This window comes from Theobroma cacao, chromosome 2 (genome assembly GCF_000208745.1).
Source record: "Theobroma cacao cultivar B97-61/B2 chromosome 2, Criollo_cocoa_genome_V2, whole genome shotgun sequence".
Lineage (NCBI taxonomy): Eukaryota > Viridiplantae > Streptophyta > Magnoliopsida > Malvales > Malvaceae > Theobroma > Theobroma cacao.
Genome location: NC_030851.1, coordinates 4,158,457 through 4,175,915, shown reverse-complemented (window position 1 = coordinate 4,175,915; position 17,459 = coordinate 4,158,457). Strand labels below are relative to the sequence as shown.

The window sequence follows — 17,459 nt, the reverse complement described above, 5'->3', positions numbered from 1 at the left end:
AATTACATATATATATATATATATATATATATATATATATATATATATATATTTCTTGATCAATCCAATTGGCTCAAAGGCATATACCAACAAAGCTATGACAACTAAATTGACTACTTTAAAGGATAATGGAACATGGAGTATAGTCCCTTTACCCTCTAATTCTCATCCTATTGATTGTAAATGGGTATACAAAGTCAAAATGAGAGCTGATGGTAGTGTTGAAAGGTATAAAACTCATCTTATAGCTAAAGGTTATAACCAAGTTGAAAGGTTTGACTATCAAAAACCGTTTATCCCTGTTGCTAAACAAACTACGTTAGAATTTTATTAGCCTTAACAGTAGCTAAAAGTCGATGTTTATCTCAATTGGACATTAACAATGCTTTCCTAAATGGGGATTTAGACGAAGAAGTTTACATGACTTTACCTCTTGGTTTTAAGGTCAAGGGGGAGCATGCATCCAATGCTAAGCTTGTCTATAAGCTACATCAATCTCTATATGGTTTAAACAAGCTTTTAGGCAATGGAATGCCAAGTTCACCATTGTCCTACTTTAGTGTGGTTTTCATCAATCTTTTTCAGATTATTCTTTGTCTACATTGAACAAAGAGGATGGTGGCTTTATAGCATTGCTTGTTTATGTGAATGACATCATAATTGCTACTAGTTCTAGTCAGTTAGCTATTGATGTAAAGACCTATCTCGGTTCTCGATTTAAGTTGAAAGATCTTAAAGCTATTAAATACTTCTTAGGTCTTGAAGTAGCTAGATCTTTTAAAGGCATTTTCATTTGTCAGAGGAAATATACACTTGATCTTCTTCAAGAGCATGGTCTTCTTGGGGCAAAGCCAGCTACAACTCCCACTACCAGAAAAATTGGTTTCTGTGATGGTTTCTTCCATCACAGAAAGTCCAAAATCCTTCACAAATAGAAATCAGTGACGAAAATTGTGATGGATATTTCCTACACTGTAAGTCGCCTCACTGATACTTTTGTCACAAATTTATCAAATTCGTCACTATTTCGTAACGAATTTATTGTCACAAATTAAAGTAATTTTTTTCACAATTTTTTGTCAATTTGGGCAACTAACCGTTCTTCATTCCATCACAAATTTAAAAAAACAGTCACTAAATCCGTCACAATATTCTGTCACAATTGTAAAATATTGTAACTCATTTTGTCACAACATTATGTCATGAAATCTATTTTGTCACTAATTCCATCACTAATATTTGTCACAATGTGATAATATTATCACTAGTTTTGTCACTAGTATTTGTCACAATATGTGAATAATGTCATTATTTTTTGTCATAAATTTCTATCACAAAAGACAATTGTCCCTTATTCTGTCACAAATTTGTCACTATTTAAACACTATTGTCACTAAATTTGTTATAACTTATGTTTATGAATTACTAGATTCCGTCACTAATAAAAAAATTTGTCATTGATTTTTTAAGAATTTCTGTCACTAATGAAAAAAACAATCTGTCACCGATTTCTAATATATACTGTCATTAATAAAATAATCCGTCACAATTAATAATATCTGTCACAAATAATTACATCCATCATAGTAAATAATGTGCAATAACTTATTTCGTACTTGTTAAAATTCAATCATCAATTTTAGTGACAATAGAACTACCACAACATCATAATGTCACCATCTCATAACATGACAACATTAACAATAATAAATCCATCACCATAGATAATTTTGATGAAATCAACCATAATATATTCAATAGTATACACCATAAGTGAAGTTGAGTTCAACTAGATGAACAAGGACTATATATAGAACCTAAACGAGTCTAATTAAGATTAACTAGATAACAAAATATATACCTAAGTGAGTCTAGTTGAGATCAACTATAGATAACAAAATATATACCTAAATGAGCCTAGTTGAGATCAACAAGATTATAAAATATATACCTAAATATGCCTAGTTGAAATCAACTAGATAACAAAATATATACCTAAATGAGCCTAGTTGAGTTCAACTAAATAACAAATATATTCCTAAATGAGTCTAGTTGAATTCAACTAGATAATAAAATATATTCTACTGCATCTTGAACATTGTCATTATTATCCATAGGAATTGCCATATCATTGTCATCATCATCATCTCTTGGATTTTCCCCATCATTGCCATCACCGATTGAATTAATGCCAAAAGATAATGGACATGGCAATTGAATGCCATATATCTCAAAAGATGATGAAAACCTATATCTAGAACTCCATCCAATTGTTCTAAAACTTGTTTCACAACTTCTTTCATATCTTGAGTTCCAAGTTGGAAAGATTGAGCATCTTCAGAAGATGGTGCAGTTTGAGATGATTGCCAAGGATGAGAAGTCCCAAGTATGTGTCTCGGATCTTCCCTTCCAAACCCATACAATTGTGCATGGCCAACACCTCCGACTATTTTATGTCATGCCTCAGCATCAAATTCGAGTTGTGTGCTACTCTCACCAAACTTTTGGAGTATGGCAAAAGCATATCTTTCCTGTAATAATTTAAATAAAACAATTATAACTAATTCATCACAATTTTTATTAGCAAAGACAACCTAGCTCAAAAAACATACAAAAAAGTAACTCATTGCCATAACCTCAACAAAAATAGCATCTCTATATAGAGGTCAAAGCAAACTCATCCCAGCACATACAAACAGAAAAGCAAGCTCATCCTATATATATCATAAACAAAATATTAAAAAGCCAGAGGACACAATGCATGTGACATCCACACAAAAAATCCTAGGACAGCACCATAAAACATATTTGTAGAAGCCAAAAAAAGCAAAGGCACACCAATAAAACAAAAGGCAAAACTTATGTTCTAGTTGAAGTGAAGCAATTTACGTAATAATAGAAAAAATGAGATAATTATATATAAAATAGCTAACATTCACTCACATTAACAGTTTTCGACTTTTTGTCAATAAATTCACCATTAGATCGCTTGTGAGTGTGATCAAACACCTCTGCTTGAGTAACTAGACGCCCAAGCTCTTTTTCCTTCATTAAGTAACAAAAAGGTTAATAAATTGAAATATGATAAAGACAATCCAAAAAACATACCATAACAAACACACCATTCTTTTCCCATGAAGAACAATCGGTATTAATCCACTAGCATGTTTGGAAATGCTACCATCCTTCTTCGTTAGGCGATTCTTTCTACCTAACGTGGATTTTTTTGCCCATTCTTCTTTAATCCAAACATTATCAATCAACCATGCCCAATTTGGTTGGCGAAAATTGAAACAGATAACAACTAAAATTATGAAGAAACCCATTATTATCTAGCCGAACATACATCCAAGAACAGTCACTTGCCATATTCCGTATTTTTAACTTTGGCACATTATAATAAAATTGTGTAATTTAAAAAAAAAATTATATAAATATTATAGACAATAGCCTTTGTGACAGATTTTCAGTCACAAATTTGTGACAATCAATTTTTTTTTTAATTTAGCAGAGCGCCTCTTTTTCTCTCAAAATTATTTGTCATAAATCTGTCACTATTTTTGTTACAAAAATATAATATTAAATTAAAATAATACTTGTGACAGATTATTTTGTTACAATAATTTGTAACTATACTTAAATTGATCACATGTTATTTACTTGGGCTGCCTGAAATAAATTTTTGTCACAATTTCGTCGCTAATTTTGTCACTAAACAAAGAATCCTAATATTGTAACAGTTTCCGTCACAAGATTTTGTTACTAATTTTTTGCGCCAAGATAAAATTTTCACTCCTCAATTAATCATAACCGATGTAGTGACAGATTTAAAAAACCATCACAATTTTGTCACTAAATCTATCACAAACTCTTAAAAACAAATTATCATTAATTCTGTTACAAAATCGTCACGATTCTGTCACTATAAGTCATTATTTGTGACAGAAAAATAGTAACAGAAAATTTTCTGTCACAGTTGCTCGATTTCTGGTAGTGTCCGATTGATTACAACCATAAACTAGGCAAAATACCAGATGATGAACAGCTTCCTGATGCTACTGCCTACAGACAACTCATTGGTAAACTTTTATATTTGCCTTTTACATGACCAGACATTCCATATGCAATACAAACTCTTTCTCAATTTATTGATAAACCAGGACATGTGCATCTTATGGCAACCTATCGGTTTTTGAAGTATTTTAAGAATTCACCTGGTCAAGGTATTCTTATGAAATCACAGTCCAATTTACAGCTTTCTGCATTTTCAGATAGTGACTAAGTTGGATGCCTTGACACACGCAGATCAGTGATAGGGTTTTGCTTATTTCTTGGTGAATCTTTGGTCAGTTGGAAGTCAAAGAAACAGCAGGTTGTTGCTATAAGTTTTACAAAAGCAGAGTATAAGGCCCTGGCTTTCACTTGTTGTGAAGTTTTATGGTTAAGGTCATTACTGTCTGATTTTGGCATCTTACATACTTCTCCTATTAACCTTTACACTGATAGTCAGTCTGCTATCCATATTTGTTAGAATCCAGTTCTCCATGAACGTACCAAATACATTGAAATGGACTACCATTTCATCAGGGAGAAGGTCAGTTCTGGTTTCATAGTTCGTATTCATGTTTGTACCAATATTCAGCTTGCAGACTTGTTTACCAAGACTTTACAGCCTCAAGCTTTCCTTAGTCTCCCTAGCAAGATGAATATGAATAATATATACACTTCATCCTGAGGGTAAGTATTAAGCATATAAGCATACGCAGACATGATAAAAGAAAAGCTGTTGATATTGGTTACAGCTTGAAGAAGACTGAAGAATAAAGTCAACACTTACACGATTTTACTTTCACGTGTTTTATTTATAACAGATGTAGATGTTTTACTTTTACTATGGTTAGACTATGGCCGTGCGTTGCACAGAGACCTCTTTTTATTTATTTTTTTCTTTCTTCTTTTATCTCTCTTTTTATTTTTTTAATATGTTTTTTCCTTTTTTCTACGGGGCTAGAGGAGGAAGCCCCTTCGGGCCTTCTTTTACTTACGTAATAGATTAGTTTTACCTTAATTACCTTTCACTTGGTTCAGTAAATGTTTAGGTAGTTTAGCTTATATACTATTGGCTAGAGGTTCCGTATATAAAGTAGTGTTGTAATAACTCTTTTCAACAGATGAAGAAGTACACTTTCTTCTTCATTTTCTGGTTTTCCTCTTGATTCACTTTAGCTCCACAGCAAGTCCGAACACTGGGCATTCTGTATCGATGATTCTGCGTTTGTATTTTGAATGAGTCTACAACGGTACGTATCACAGCTCTTGTATCTTTATTCTTGCTGGTATCTTTGTCGGACTTTTGGTTTCTTTGTATCTGCTTTTTAGTTATCAAGTTGAATATACTGTTAACAGTTAATCAGGCATTTAAAGTGTATACACTGCAATGAGAACTTTTCAACTGGTTTAATTAGTTCAAAGGGCCATTCAAGTTTAGCTCGTCTGATTCAGCACATACGTTCTTGGAGTTTCTTCTGCTCAAACCCAGCTCAGTCAAAAACCCATTTGAATTCAACATGTCCAAAAGCGATTTGACCACGTGGCCCTCCACTTGGCTGATCTGATTTAGTTTGTAGTTCGAAGAATGAAAATTTTGACTGATTTGGATTGAAATAATTGGGTCTTGAACTATGAATCTGTTAGCAATTAATAAGGTTAAAAGGATTTATGGATCAATGCCATTTTGATTTTTTTTTTTGGCTTTAAACCAAATAGTGAAAACCGGCATGTTCGTTATACTTGTAATTCCGATAAAACGTGTGATCGTGGCTAGGTAATTCACGTTCTTCTACGCTTCCATATGTTCTGAAGTATCTGCTCGTCATTGAGCCAAATTGATAAAGTAAACAGAAATTGAGAGAGAGAGAGAGCAAAAGATGGTGAACTTCGTGAAGATATACAACAAGCCGTTGCTGCCTTGGCTGATGAAGCTAGCGGGAGTGAGACCCCGAACCATTGAGATCGAGCCAGGAACAGTCTTGAACTTTTGGGTCCCAAATGAAACCGCTACCAAGAGAGAAAGATACAAACCTGTTGTGGTGTTCCTCCATGGCTTCTGTGCAAATGGTATTCTAACATGGCAATTTCAGGTGCTAGCTTTGGCCAAACATTATGCTGTTTATGTGCCAGATTTACTCTTCTTTGGCGATTCAATAACTGATAAGACTGAACGGTCAGTTGAGTTTCAAGCTGAGTGCATGGCTAAGGGATTGAAGAAACTGGGTGTGGAAAGGTGCACCTTGGTAGGTTTCAGCTACGGAGGCTTTGTAGGTTTCAAGATGGCTGAGATGCATCCTGATTTAATCGAAGCCATGGTTTTGATTGGCTCGGTTATAGCCATGACTGATTCTATAAGCAATGCTGGGCTTCAAAGGATTGGATTCTCTAGCTGGCCCGATTACTTGCTTCCCGACTCTGCTAAGGGTTTGCGAATGCTCTTTCAACTTGCTACTTACAAGCTTCCACGGATTCCTCATCGCATCTACAAAGACTTCTTGGAGGTAATCTATGAATGTATTGATAATTAAGGTTTAACATGTTACCAAGCAATTCAAAAAAAGAACAGGGGAACAGGACCTTGCTTATAGGTAGCTAGTGTAGTCAAAATTTGAGAATAATTTATTTAATTAACTTCTGTAAAATTTATTTAGTTGTTCATTTCGGGTTCTGAGAATAATTGTAGGTCATGTTTAACAACAGAAAGGAAAAAATTGAACTACTAGAGGCTTTGGTCATTGGCGACAAAGAATTCATCATTCCAAGTTATCAACAGGTAATCAAATACTAATACATTTTTATTAATTAAATTTTCATCATCTGTTTGTTACTCTTCTATCCATTTTCCAGAAGAAAAGCAGCAAACAATTAGTCTTTGAAATTTAATTTCCGTATGAATAATTAAATGTAGAATTATTATTTTTTATATTATATATATATATATATATACACACACATATACAGGATTTATTTGTTTTCAGCCAAAATATGATAATGTATTATATTGTTGCAGAGGATACATATTTTGTGGGGAAAGGATGACAAGCTTATTGACCTGGATGCAGCCCGCAACATGAAAAAGTACATGCAATTCATTAATTATTCACCTTTAAAATAAACAGGCTACATTAGCTAATTAAGCATGAGTTTTCCATGCGAATGACTGTATATTCATTATGGCAGGCAAATAGGAGAGAATGCAACGCTGCATTGTATGGAGAAATCAGGTCACCTTGCTCACATGGAGCGACCATTCATGTGTAACAGGTTCCTCAAGAAAATTCTTGCTTCTTTGTTACTAGAAGATAATGCTGCTGATCATGATGAATGCATGGGAGTTAACGACAAGTGACATTTCCTTTGCTTTTGTTATGTTTAATTTCGAAACCTATTCCTCCCTATTGATTTGGCAAAGACCTGTTGACAAATAAGCTTTGCTTGCAAAATTAGGAGAATGTTCCAACTTCAGCACATTTATGTTGAGCATATGCCTGGGCTTTTAAGGGCTGAAAGCCCAGTTCTGTATTAATTTAACCCATTTAGATAATCCGCCAAGGCGGCCTAGCTCGATTATAAATTCCTTCCTCATAAGAGGAAATCCAGATTGTTGTCATATTATTTGAATCTATTATATAAACAGTCATTGCTCTTCAACTGTTTCTGTCCTTAATAATTTGCAGACAAGAATTGAATTACTCCAAAGCCTGTGAAATCTCTTCATCCCCTTTAAAATACATATGTACCCTTGACATAATTAGGCTTTATGAATTATTATGATGTGTAATAGTATTTGAAAAGGAGTTTCCTTCCAAAGCAATATATACCCATTGGCCGTAGATTCCTAACTTCTTACGTCTCTCCGGTGTCTCGCATAGTTAGTGAGCATATACCATTTTTTTTTGTCTAAGGAATCATATTTTATGATACGCATTAAGAAATGGTGGGTACACGGGAAATTAAGAAATTATGTAAGCTACTGAAAATAGATAGTTTTCATTACAATTCACGAAGTAAATTAGCAAACTGCAAGAGGTAGACAAGGGAAAGGGGGTTGGGGAGAAGGGAGGGACAGCCGTTTTTCACATGTTGATTCGCATGTCTACGTAGTGATCTGGGGTTAGGATATGATACAAGGGTAGGCCAAGCTTGGGACTTCACTGCAGCTTAAGATACCTTATAAGCCTGCAAAAGTAAGCAAGAAAAAGGAAGCAATCTCAGCTTAAGAAATTAACAAAAAAACAAAAAGGAAAAGGCAAAAAGATAATATAAAAATTGTCGAGAGCTGCTCAGGTAGGAATTGTAAGAAGATTCTCCAGATTCAAACATTAAAAATCTTTTTCTCATAAGGTTATCTACCCTTTTTTTATTCCTTTTCCAAGAGAAGATGTGTTTCAAAATCAAGTTGGAGTTTGGGTTGAAGTTCATGTGCAATTTCTGTAAAACAAGGGACAGGATAAGAAACTGAAAGTAATGCAAGGAGTGAGTTTGTGGAGTGTGGTAGGGCTTGGGAGGTCTAGAATTGGCTTTTTGGACAGACTGAATGATCAAATGGACCACCTAAAGTTTGGAACTTGTAATCATCTGATATGGATCTTTTAACTTTTCTGAGTCCTTAAATTTGGAGCAATGCGGCAATTATCAACTGATTTATGTTTTCGTTGAATTCGAACTTTTGTTTAGAGCCATAACACTATACAGGTACCTTCAGATTTATTGATACCAACAAAAAAGCGGGTAATGCTGTGACCAGTCTGCAGGCTTCAGACAGATTTTTGGGGCGCCAGCTACTTTTTGCAACTTTGCAATCATAGGATGGTACGAATTGCACAGTGATTGAAAGAAGTTCCCAACAAAGTCATGCAAATTGTATCTAAATTAACAGTACATGCAAGATAAAAATAGGAGAGAAGGGAGGCCAAATTTTCAATTAGCATTACCTTTCTTCTTCATCTGCATTGCCAGTGGACCTGTAGTTAGGAATAGGAACGCGACCGGACTCGATGTGCTTAAGGTCTTCAACAAGGATTTCATAGTGTCTCTTCACTTCTTCAGCAGTTTTTCCGCCTACAGCCTTAGCAACATTGTGCCAACGATCAGGGGTGTCTTTATCGTACTTGGCCAAAGCCTTTTCGAACAGTTTGTTCTGCTTTGCTGTCCATGAAACTGAATCTCTGGACTGTAGAGAGCTTGAAGCCATAACTACTATGCAAAGTTTAAAGCAAATTAAAATGGACTCAAGATTGTTTGTAAAAAGACTACTGCAGACTAGGAAAAGAAGAGTAAGAAGAGAAGAAAGGAGCAAAGACGGTTTTAGTAGAGCAGTGGCTTGTGCTAAAGATTTCCATGAGCGCTCTACTTATAAGCAGTGGAGAGATGATTGTTGGGTGGAGCAAGTTGGCGAATCTATGTTGCCAAAAGGTAGCATAAGTATGACCCGTCTCCTTTGGAACCACAAGATTGAGCAGGACAATGTAAAGAAAGAGAGGGAATGGAATCAGTTTCAAAGGAAGGGTACTAAAATTTTTATATTTTTTCTCTAAATACAATTATGACTAAAAGCACTCTAGACTCTATAGATCATAGACGGGCTCTCTTAATTAGCAGCTAGTATTTATAATTATAGGAACACAAGCCTTGAGCCTCTCTTTCAACCAAGTGAGTAAGCAGAGCGGGTGTCTGGCAATTGTTGAACCAAGCAAATTCTGTTACCAACTTCAGAAAAATATAACTTACTAGTGTTTCAAGTGAATTCACAAACTGGGTCTTTAGCTGTTTTAATCTTAATCTGGTAATAAGTCGGGACTCGGTTGAAGACAAATCTAATCTCTTAAAAATCAATTGGGTTAAAAGAGGACTTGGCAAGGAATGCAGAAGTTGTAGTGCTACAGTACTTTTACCAGAAAACAACAAAACCCGATAAATAGATCTTTTATTAGAAGATTTTCACCCAGTGGACAGGCATGCAATTGTAACCTGTCTGTATAGCTTTAGGCTTTTTACTATTGATGTGGTCATTTGGCGTTGTCCTGTTCTAACAATATTCATCATTCACGCCAGGAATAAAGCAATCCCCCTCTTCACTTGAACTTATCACATTGCCATTTCCTACCTTGTCATCCTCGGGTGTCATACGATACTTATCACGAATTCTTTTCTTCTCTGTCTTATTCGGCCCTCGATTAAATCTACAAAATGAAGTTGTATGTAACAGCAGTAATATAGTAATAAGGAAAAGTCTTAATTGTTGGAACCATTCAAGAGAAATGGATAGCTCCTTTACATATCAGACTCAAACTATTGGCCCCAGACGGCAGTGAACTGATATGAAGTCTATTGGACTCAGAAACATACTCCCAAGGGTAAGAGGGCAGCTGGGAGCAGTGTGGTTGATGCAGTTTTGATTCGTTTCAGATCATTGGAATTGGAGCTTGGGATGTTTTCCCTCAACAGTATTCCTAAAGCTTCTAGCTGCTTACCTGCCGAAAGCCTACTATAGATCATGTGTATACAGTATACATAGATGATCACAGAAAGAATTGTTTTTTTTGTTGCATGTATCAGTACAATCAACAGGTGCTGCTGGTTTTCTATTCGGATAAGAGGGTGGGGTGGATTCTGTGTCAGTTGATTGATTTAGTGGGGTAAACTTTTTTTTTCACAGTTGCTCAGCCGGCCAGTCTCTTTTGTTCTATGCTTTGTCCATTTCCCTTTTCTATCAAAAGCTGGTCACACGAGATCAATCAAAAGCTGGTCAGGAATCAAGTCAGGGAGCAAGCAAGTACTTTGGCAGGGAAAACCTGATGCCAGTTTCTTAGTAAGCAATACCGCTGAGGGCTAAATTACATGTTGTGGAAGCGTTTAGTTTAAGCTTAAAGACGAATTTAATGCTGACAAAAAATTCCATGCTTGTAGGATTTTCTTTTATCATTGAAATTCTCAAATATCTCTACGTACGAATAATCCAAAAAAGCACTAAAAACTAAAGAGATAAAAGAGGAGAAATGGACAATGCGTATGTGATCATTTTGATAGCTATGCCAAGAACATTTTGCCCAATCAATAATTAGTGAATAAAGTGATAGAATCTTTTGATCTTCTTTCTTCTTTTTTTGAGGTGAGCTAATTGACTGATGTGGATATTAAGCACAAAAAGGCCTTGAAATTTTTTCTTTAATTCTGACCATAAACGGATACCACATATGATTGTTGGGTCATCGTCTTGAGGACCATAGCACTGGTCCAGGCCAGTCATAACGCTCGTGATATGGAAAGTCATTTTTCATAGACACCCAATGTTTTTTTATTCTTTTTTATGCAATTATCTTCTCCTTTTCTATGTTTTGACTGAGTTTGCAAACCATATTCCAACTATGGGAAGCTACATCTTACTGATTTTAAAGCCTTAAATGGTATTAAAATTTTAACCAAGACCAGACTACAGGCTTTCGACCTTCTTTATCCTTTTTCCCCATCATTCCTACTGAACAGAGTTCAAATATCCATTCAGTTGGCTAAACTGGAAATCTATTTTCCTCCGTGTGACTTAAGACTTCTAGGAATCCAAAAATGGTAGCCCCCATGAAACAAGTTGCCTTGGGTGCATGAATTGGGGGAAGGATGGTTGCTTTTTTGTAACTTGCCAATTTAATTACGGGTCGATCCGATTTGTGGTAGATGAGAGGTACTAAATGGTGGTCCCATGAATTTTACATTGATATTTTTGGGTTATCAACATCTAAACATCAACGTTGGAAAAGGGTACATTCTCTAGGGCCTATAGCCTATACCAATTGACCGTTTTCGTTGCCGTTTGTGGTCCTTTCCTAGCAGGTTGGAACGAACCATGGAAAGGTTCTCTGGTTTGGGTTTTTAATTCCACTCAATTTGTTGTGAATAATAGTTTGTCTACGTAGCCTAGCCTGCCTTCTCTATCAGGAATCAAGCCCCAGAATCCTGACGGCTTTGGCTGCACCCAGCTCTTTTCATGTCCTTGCTGGGCCATGAAAGTTGAGAGGGGGAACTGTGACTTTTCAAGAGCCCAAGAAGTCCACCACTGGCTCGTAGAGAGGGGGAATCTACGATTTTGGAAGGCTAATAGCTTGTCTCGGCTATTGTTTGCTTTGAGGATAAGCAGATAAAACGTACGCGTCCCTGTGTACCAACCAAAGGGAATCGTGAAAAAACCTTTTTCCATTTCACAAAGGAACAGATATGATGTTTACTTGCCTGCGACAGCATGTTTTAATCATTTGCGAGAAGAAAAAGTCGGGTAGTGAAGTGACCTGAAGCTGATAATGGATTTGTGGGCATGCCTCAATCCGATACAAAAAGAGGAAGCATCAGAAATAAATTGAAATATATATATATATATATATATATATATGAATCTGAAAACTTTGCATATAAAAAATAGAAGCAGATTCTGACCTCACCAAAGCAGATTCCAGATATGTGCTTCAAAAATGAAAACGTAAGTTGTAAACCTCCACATGAAGAAAGTTTGCCACAGGCTTTAGCAATTTCACATATATTTCTTAATTGTTATTTTCTTGATTTTCCTCTTTGAGTTGGTAACATGTTTGACACTTTAATTGATAGAAATTATGGGATACAAAACAATTTTTTATGTGACTTACATACCCCTAAAATATATCCTTACATTCAAGTGCATACATCAGAAATAAAATAAATAAATATAAAACCATTTTGTATTCATTAGACATCTCAAAGGAATAAAAATTACAAAATTTCAAGGCACGGGTCTATCTTGCCCTGGTATGGAACAATCAGACTTGAGCAGTAGGTTTTTTGGTTTTCAATCCAAACAAATTCTCAAATAATTTTGGAGCCATGTCAGGAAGGTTCATAGGCTCAGGAGCCATGAAATTGACAATTTTCTCATGGACATGGTACCTACAAGAATGTTATTAAAGAGGAAATGTAGAACATTAGGAAATGCACTACATTGGTGCCAATTCAATAAGATATGAAAACTGACCTGATCTTGCGACTCTTTGAGGCACGCCGATCAACGATTTTTCTCTTCTTAGTTTGCAGTCTTTTCAAGGCATAGAAGACTGTCTCTGTGGTCAATCAATAACAATTTTTTTTTTTTTTTTAAAAAGGATTCTTAACACACAAGCTGTCTACAATTAGTTATGCAAGAAAAAATTTACTAAATCATAGAGAGTATTTACCAGATGACGTAGGGTCAACAGTCTCAAAAAATTCCTTCAACAATTGCTGGTAAAATTCGGAATCATCCAGAAGTTCGGGATCACCTTCAGGATGCGCTTCCTAAGCAAAGAAAGGATTCAAGATAAAAATTTTACAGGAGGAAAAGCAGCATTAATAACATTTATTAATTACAAAAGCAGCATTCCTATAGCACCTATACTAAATTTTTGGACAGAAAAACCCTCGTTTTATTTGGCTAAGCACTTATCACAACTGGACCATCAGCAACTTCTCTTACCCCCATGATTTTCACCTAAACAAGACATCTCTATGCAATGAAGGTTTGTAAACACTAGTAAAATAAATGAAAAAAAATTAATAGAAACACCAGTTCATATATTCAAGACTATACTAAAATAAATGAAAAAAAAAATTACCTCTCCATTAGCATTTTTAGTGCCCTCAGTAACCTGCCCAATGAGATGGTAATCAATAAAACAGAAAAAAAAATCACAGTACAGAGAGCGCACCAGCACCAGAGCTGTGTCTAATGTTTTACGTAAATTCAGCACCCCTAAACTAGGTAAGTATAGTAGCTTACAGGCCCAAATATGCCAATGGTTGATCTTCTTTGTTGCATTTGCTTTATCATTCTACTTGGATCCCTCATATAGGCAGCAACTTGTTCACTAATGTTCTGGCATTGGAAGGGAAGAGCAAAGTGAGATTCATTTTACATCCTATAGGGCATGGATTCATTATCACTTATAGGAGCAAACCTGATTAAAAGCTTGCAATTTGCTTTTGATTGCAGCAGCACCAGTTGTGACTTCTGTCTTTCTCTGCCATTTGTCAACTGCTTTATCTCTGAAAGCTGCTATTCTACAAGATTCAAGCATTGAGATTTCCAGTTAACTTACAAATGTTCATATCAAGAAATATTATTTGCACAAGGAAAATTGTAGCAAGTGAGGATTAAATACGATACACAACATTTAGAAGAAAAAAAGGAAGCAGAAAGCACATGATTAAGCTTATCAAAACCATAAAAGCAATTTTGTGAATGTTCCTTAATGCACTGATGCGAGCCTCTGGGCATCAACACACCATTCTCAATGCAGCATTTTTGAACCTAGCAATTTCAAGAAGACTCCATAAAACGGTCTGTAACAGATTATGGCTTATACTCTTTTCAGCAAAGCATCTCCTGAAATATTAATTTAAAGATGTCCAACCTGGAAACGTAGACTTCACAACTCAAAGAATCTAGAGCATATTCGGAATAGTATTGGTAAACACTCCAAGAACAATCAATTGAGAAATATGGCATTGATCAATAAATGAACACATCAGAAAAGAGGCTAAAGCAGCCACCTCAGTAATTTCAGTTAAAGGCTAAACCACCTCATTCTTTCTACAAGATTCGCTTTAGCCAATGAATATGATCATATGAGCATTTCTATTTTAACAGAAAATACCAGTTTGAATTGAGCAAAAGAGAAACCGCTGGAGATACCTCCTATTCATCTGAGATATCCATAACCACTCTTCATCATCTTCCGTGTCCAAGTTTTTAGAATCTCTGGAAAGGCTCTTAGATGATTGAACAGCATTACCTTAAGCACAGGACATGGGTTAGGACAATAAGAGCATTATCAAGATCCATAATGTGCATGCTTAGTTGTTGGCAGTTTGACGTTAAATGTTTATATAATCATCTAGTCAAATTATAAATTGATAGATATTTAAGTACTCAGTTACATTGAAAGAAAGAGGAACTTCTGAGGTAGACGATAAATGTGATTAAAATCAATAGAAGATTGAGATTAGCTATTAACTTAAACTAAACACAGCATGACACATGATGTTGGCAGTGTATCAAAACTATCAAGGAGAATCAAGCTCCTAACATTTAAATAATATAAATAAAGCTTCTGTCAAGTGACAGGATGCATATTGATAAAATTTGACAAAAGCAATCAGTGTCATACCATCTACAGATTGAGCGATTGATGGATTGTTCTCTAGCAAAGCCTGACAATTTGATAGTAATACAGAGAAAAAATCAGAGGAAAAGGAATTTCATGGTAAGGTAGTTAAAGGCATTAACACATCCACAACAACTAATCAAGTACTAGTCAAATATTATAAGCAAATAAGATAGAAAATAAGCAGGCAAGAGGTTTCTTGAGAACAGCCATACCTCCTGCAGTTCCAATAAAGAATCTAAAGTCCTCTTTGATGAAGTAATAAGGTCTGAATATGCAACATTGACTGCTTCATCTGCAGCACAAAATGAAGACCTAACTGGGTCCTGACAGAAAAGCCCTCACATAAATCCTATATGAATAAATAAACAAGATATTCCAATCCAGTAAAGAACACAAAAGACACAAAAAGGGAACAAAAGGGTACCTGCGGTAGTCGATTTGAACTGGAGAATGCTTTCTGAAGTAAGAATCTAAACTCAAGAGTTTTATCCCAGAGAGCCTTGGCAAAAGAAGGAGAAGGTTAAGCAAGTTGATAGCAGCACACAACCAAAAAAACAAGATAGCTATAAAAGTAAATGGAAACCTTGATCACAGTACTCAATAATAGTTATTCGTAACGATGGAAAGCCAAACGCCATCAGAGTCAAGTTTATATAATGCAAAGAAAGATTAGACTACCTTTTGGTTCTTCACTGCTTGACCCTTCTGAATATCTTCATCCTTATGACGCTTAAGATTCCTCAGTATGTCTCTAAATGAAAACCAAAAATAAAAATAAAATAGGAAACTTACAGAAACAACATAATTTTACCTATAAAATTAAACTCTTCGCTGATTCCACACAATTCTACAACAGAATTTCTCGAATTTATTGTAAAAAGAAAGTCGCGACATTGATTAAATTATAAACAAACTCAATCATCTCAAAATGTTCCCACACCCAAAATCTGTTAATGTGTATAGTAAACTAACCAAATTCCAATCTAACCTATAAAATTAGAAATGCGAAGGAAGCACCAAATATCTAATGTGCTAATACAAGAATAAATTTAAAAAGAGAAAAAGAAAAAACTTGAAGGGGGAATGCTTACTGCTCATGATGGTGAAGATCCTTGTACTCTTTTTCAAGTTCTTCCATCTCACCATCTTTGTCCTCTTCTACCGATCCTTCCTCTTCTCCTTCATCGCTATCTTCTTCTTCATTGTCTTCATCAACTTCTTCTTCTTCATCTTCCTCTTCATCATCATCTTCTTCTTCTTCCTCTTCCCTATCCCCATTAACCATTAATTCCTCATCTTCCGAATCATCGAAGTCCTCCAAGGCCACATCTTTGCCTCCAGCTTTTCCACGTCGCTTCGAAGATAACCCCATTTTTCCAATACCCTAAATTTGTAAAGGACACTAAGAATTCCAACCCTCCTTACGAAATCGAAAAGCGAAAAACCCCAAAAAAATCAACACAAAAATCAGCCGCGCCAGGAATCAATATAATTCCCCTGTCATTTGCAAATTTTTAGTTCACAACAATTGAAAAGATGAGTTTCGGACGTTGAATTTCTGTAAACGGCATCAGACAAGGGTTTAGGGTTTAACAGCGTTTGCTTGGGCATTAAACAGGCCCATTTTACTCTCGGCTGAGATAAGGAACTCGATATTCTAAATGGGCCTTGAACCCGCTCAAAATGGGCTTTAAACTTAATGGGTCAAAAATGGGCTTTGTATTGCATTGGGCATAAGTTGCACTTTCTCTTATTCTCTCTTAACAAAGTTGCCATAGTCTCTCCTTTTCTCCAAGCTGAGAATCATGGTCTCTCTTTGGCTCTATTTAATAGATTGCATTGCAGAGATTATCAATTGCTTTAATCTTCTCTTAGTTTGATAGAAAAATTAAATGAAAAAGAAGTATCATCTTCATTTGACAAATATGTATATGTCAGTACCCCCACCATATTATGGCAGGGTGATGCTTACATGAGTTCAACTTCCACCATTAACATCCCCAACCTTTTATCCTTTTCTTTTTTCCATTTGTTGAAATTTGGTTTGAAAAGGATGATCATGATTCATATTAGACCTCTGAATTATGTTTGAGAAGGCTTATTTATTTCCCATTGGCATTGGGCACTTCAAGATTTATACAAGGTTGGGGCCCTTTGACTTGCCTACGTCTGGAGTTCGATCAATGTTTGTTAATGCATATATAGGAACAATCTCAAAGCCATCAGGCATCAGATTTTGCAGCC

At 35.4% G+C, this 17,459-nt stretch overlaps 4 protein-coding genes across 9 annotated transcripts; 2 read left to right on the top strand and 2 right to left on the bottom strand.

Annotated features, from left to right (window-relative positions):
• LOC18607772 (uncharacterized mitochondrial protein AtMg00820) lies at positions 98-935 on the top strand. Its single transcript, XM_018114843.1, has 2 exons — positions 98-254; positions 586-935. The coding sequence occupies exons 1-2, from the start codon at positions 98-100 to the stop codon at positions 933-935; spliced, it is 507 nt and encodes a 168-aa protein (XP_017970332.1).
• LOC18607771 (putative aminoacrylate hydrolase RutD) lies at positions 5,153-7,701 on the top strand. Of its 6 annotated transcripts, none has more exons than XM_018114566.1 (5): positions 5,153-5,300; positions 5,895-6,551; positions 6,734-6,823; positions 7,061-7,128; positions 7,231-7,701. In XM_018114566.1, exons 2-5 carry the CDS (start codon positions 5,928-5,930, stop codon positions 7,397-7,399), a joined length of 951 nt encoding a protein of 316 aa, XP_017970055.1. In that variant the 5' UTR covers positions 5,153-5,300; positions 5,895-5,927; the 3' UTR covers positions 7,400-7,701. The 6 variants fall into 6 exon arrangements, with proteins under 6 accessions (XP_017970055.1, XP_017970054.1, XP_007042179.2 ...); XM_018114565.1 differs by having other exon boundaries at positions 5,156-5,300; positions 5,863-6,551; XM_007042117.2 differs by having other exon boundaries at positions 5,156-5,300; positions 5,825-6,551.
• On the bottom strand, positions 8,004-9,631 carry LOC18607770 (protein RADIALIS-like 3). The gene is made up of 2 exons (XM_018114717.1): positions 8,985-9,631; positions 8,004-8,229 (listed from the first exon to the last, which is right to left on the bottom strand). The coding sequence occupies exons 1-2, from the start codon at positions 9,242-9,244 to the stop codon at positions 8,202-8,204; spliced, it is 288 nt and encodes a 95-aa protein (XP_017970206.1). The 5' UTR covers positions 9,245-9,631; the 3' UTR covers positions 8,004-8,201.
• On the bottom strand, positions 12,609-16,792 carry LOC18607769 (putative uncharacterized protein DDB_G0270496). Its single transcript, XM_007042113.2, has 12 exons — positions 16,307-16,792; positions 15,894-15,966; positions 15,640-15,714; positions 15,428-15,538; positions 15,216-15,258; positions 14,741-14,840; positions 14,004-14,106; positions 13,826-13,921; positions 13,662-13,694; positions 13,245-13,344; positions 13,046-13,130; positions 12,609-12,960 (listed from the first exon to the last, which is right to left on the bottom strand). The coding sequence occupies exons 1-12, from the start codon at positions 16,585-16,587 to the stop codon at positions 12,834-12,836; spliced, it is 1,227 nt and encodes a 408-aa protein (XP_007042175.2). The 5' UTR covers positions 16,588-16,792; the 3' UTR covers positions 12,609-12,833.

Coding starts and splice junctions, on each gene's coding strand:
- LOC18607771 (XM_018114566.1), top strand. CDS start 5,928: ATGGTGAACTTCGTGAAGATATACAACAAGCCGTTGCTGCCTTGGCTG. Junction 6,552..6,733: donor TCTACAAAGACTTCTTGGAG/GTAATCTATGAA, acceptor GAATAATTGTAG/GTCATGTTTAACAACAGAAA. Junction 7,129..7,230: donor GCAGCCCGCAACATGAAAAA/GTACATGCAATT, acceptor TCATTATGGCAG/GCAAATAGGAGAGAATGCAA.
- LOC18607772 (XM_018114843.1), top strand. CDS start 98: ATGACAACTAAATTGACTACTTTAAAGGATAATGGAACATGGAGTATA. Junction 255..585: donor AACTCATCTTATAGCTAAAG/GTTATAACCAAG, acceptor AATCTTTTTCAG/ATTATTCTTTGTCTACATTG.
- LOC18607770 (XM_018114717.1), bottom strand. CDS start 9,244: ATGGCTTCAAGCTCTCTACAGTCCAGAGATTCAGTTTCATGGACAGCA. Junction 8,230..8,984: donor AATGCAGATGAAGAAGAAAG/GTAATGCTAATT, acceptor TTACTTTTGCAG/GCTTATAAGGTATCTTAAGC.
- LOC18607769 (XM_007042113.2), bottom strand. CDS start 16,587: ATGGGGTTATCTTCGAAGCGACGTGGAAAAGCTGGAGGCAAAGATGTG. Junction 15,967..16,306: donor GATCTTCACCATCATGAGCA/GTAAGCATTCCC, acceptor GTTTTCATTTAG/AGACATACTGAGGAATCTTA. Junction 12,961..13,045: donor TCAAAGAGTCGCAAGATCAG/GTCAGTTTTCAT, acceptor ACATTCTTGTAG/GTACCATGTCCATGAGAAAA.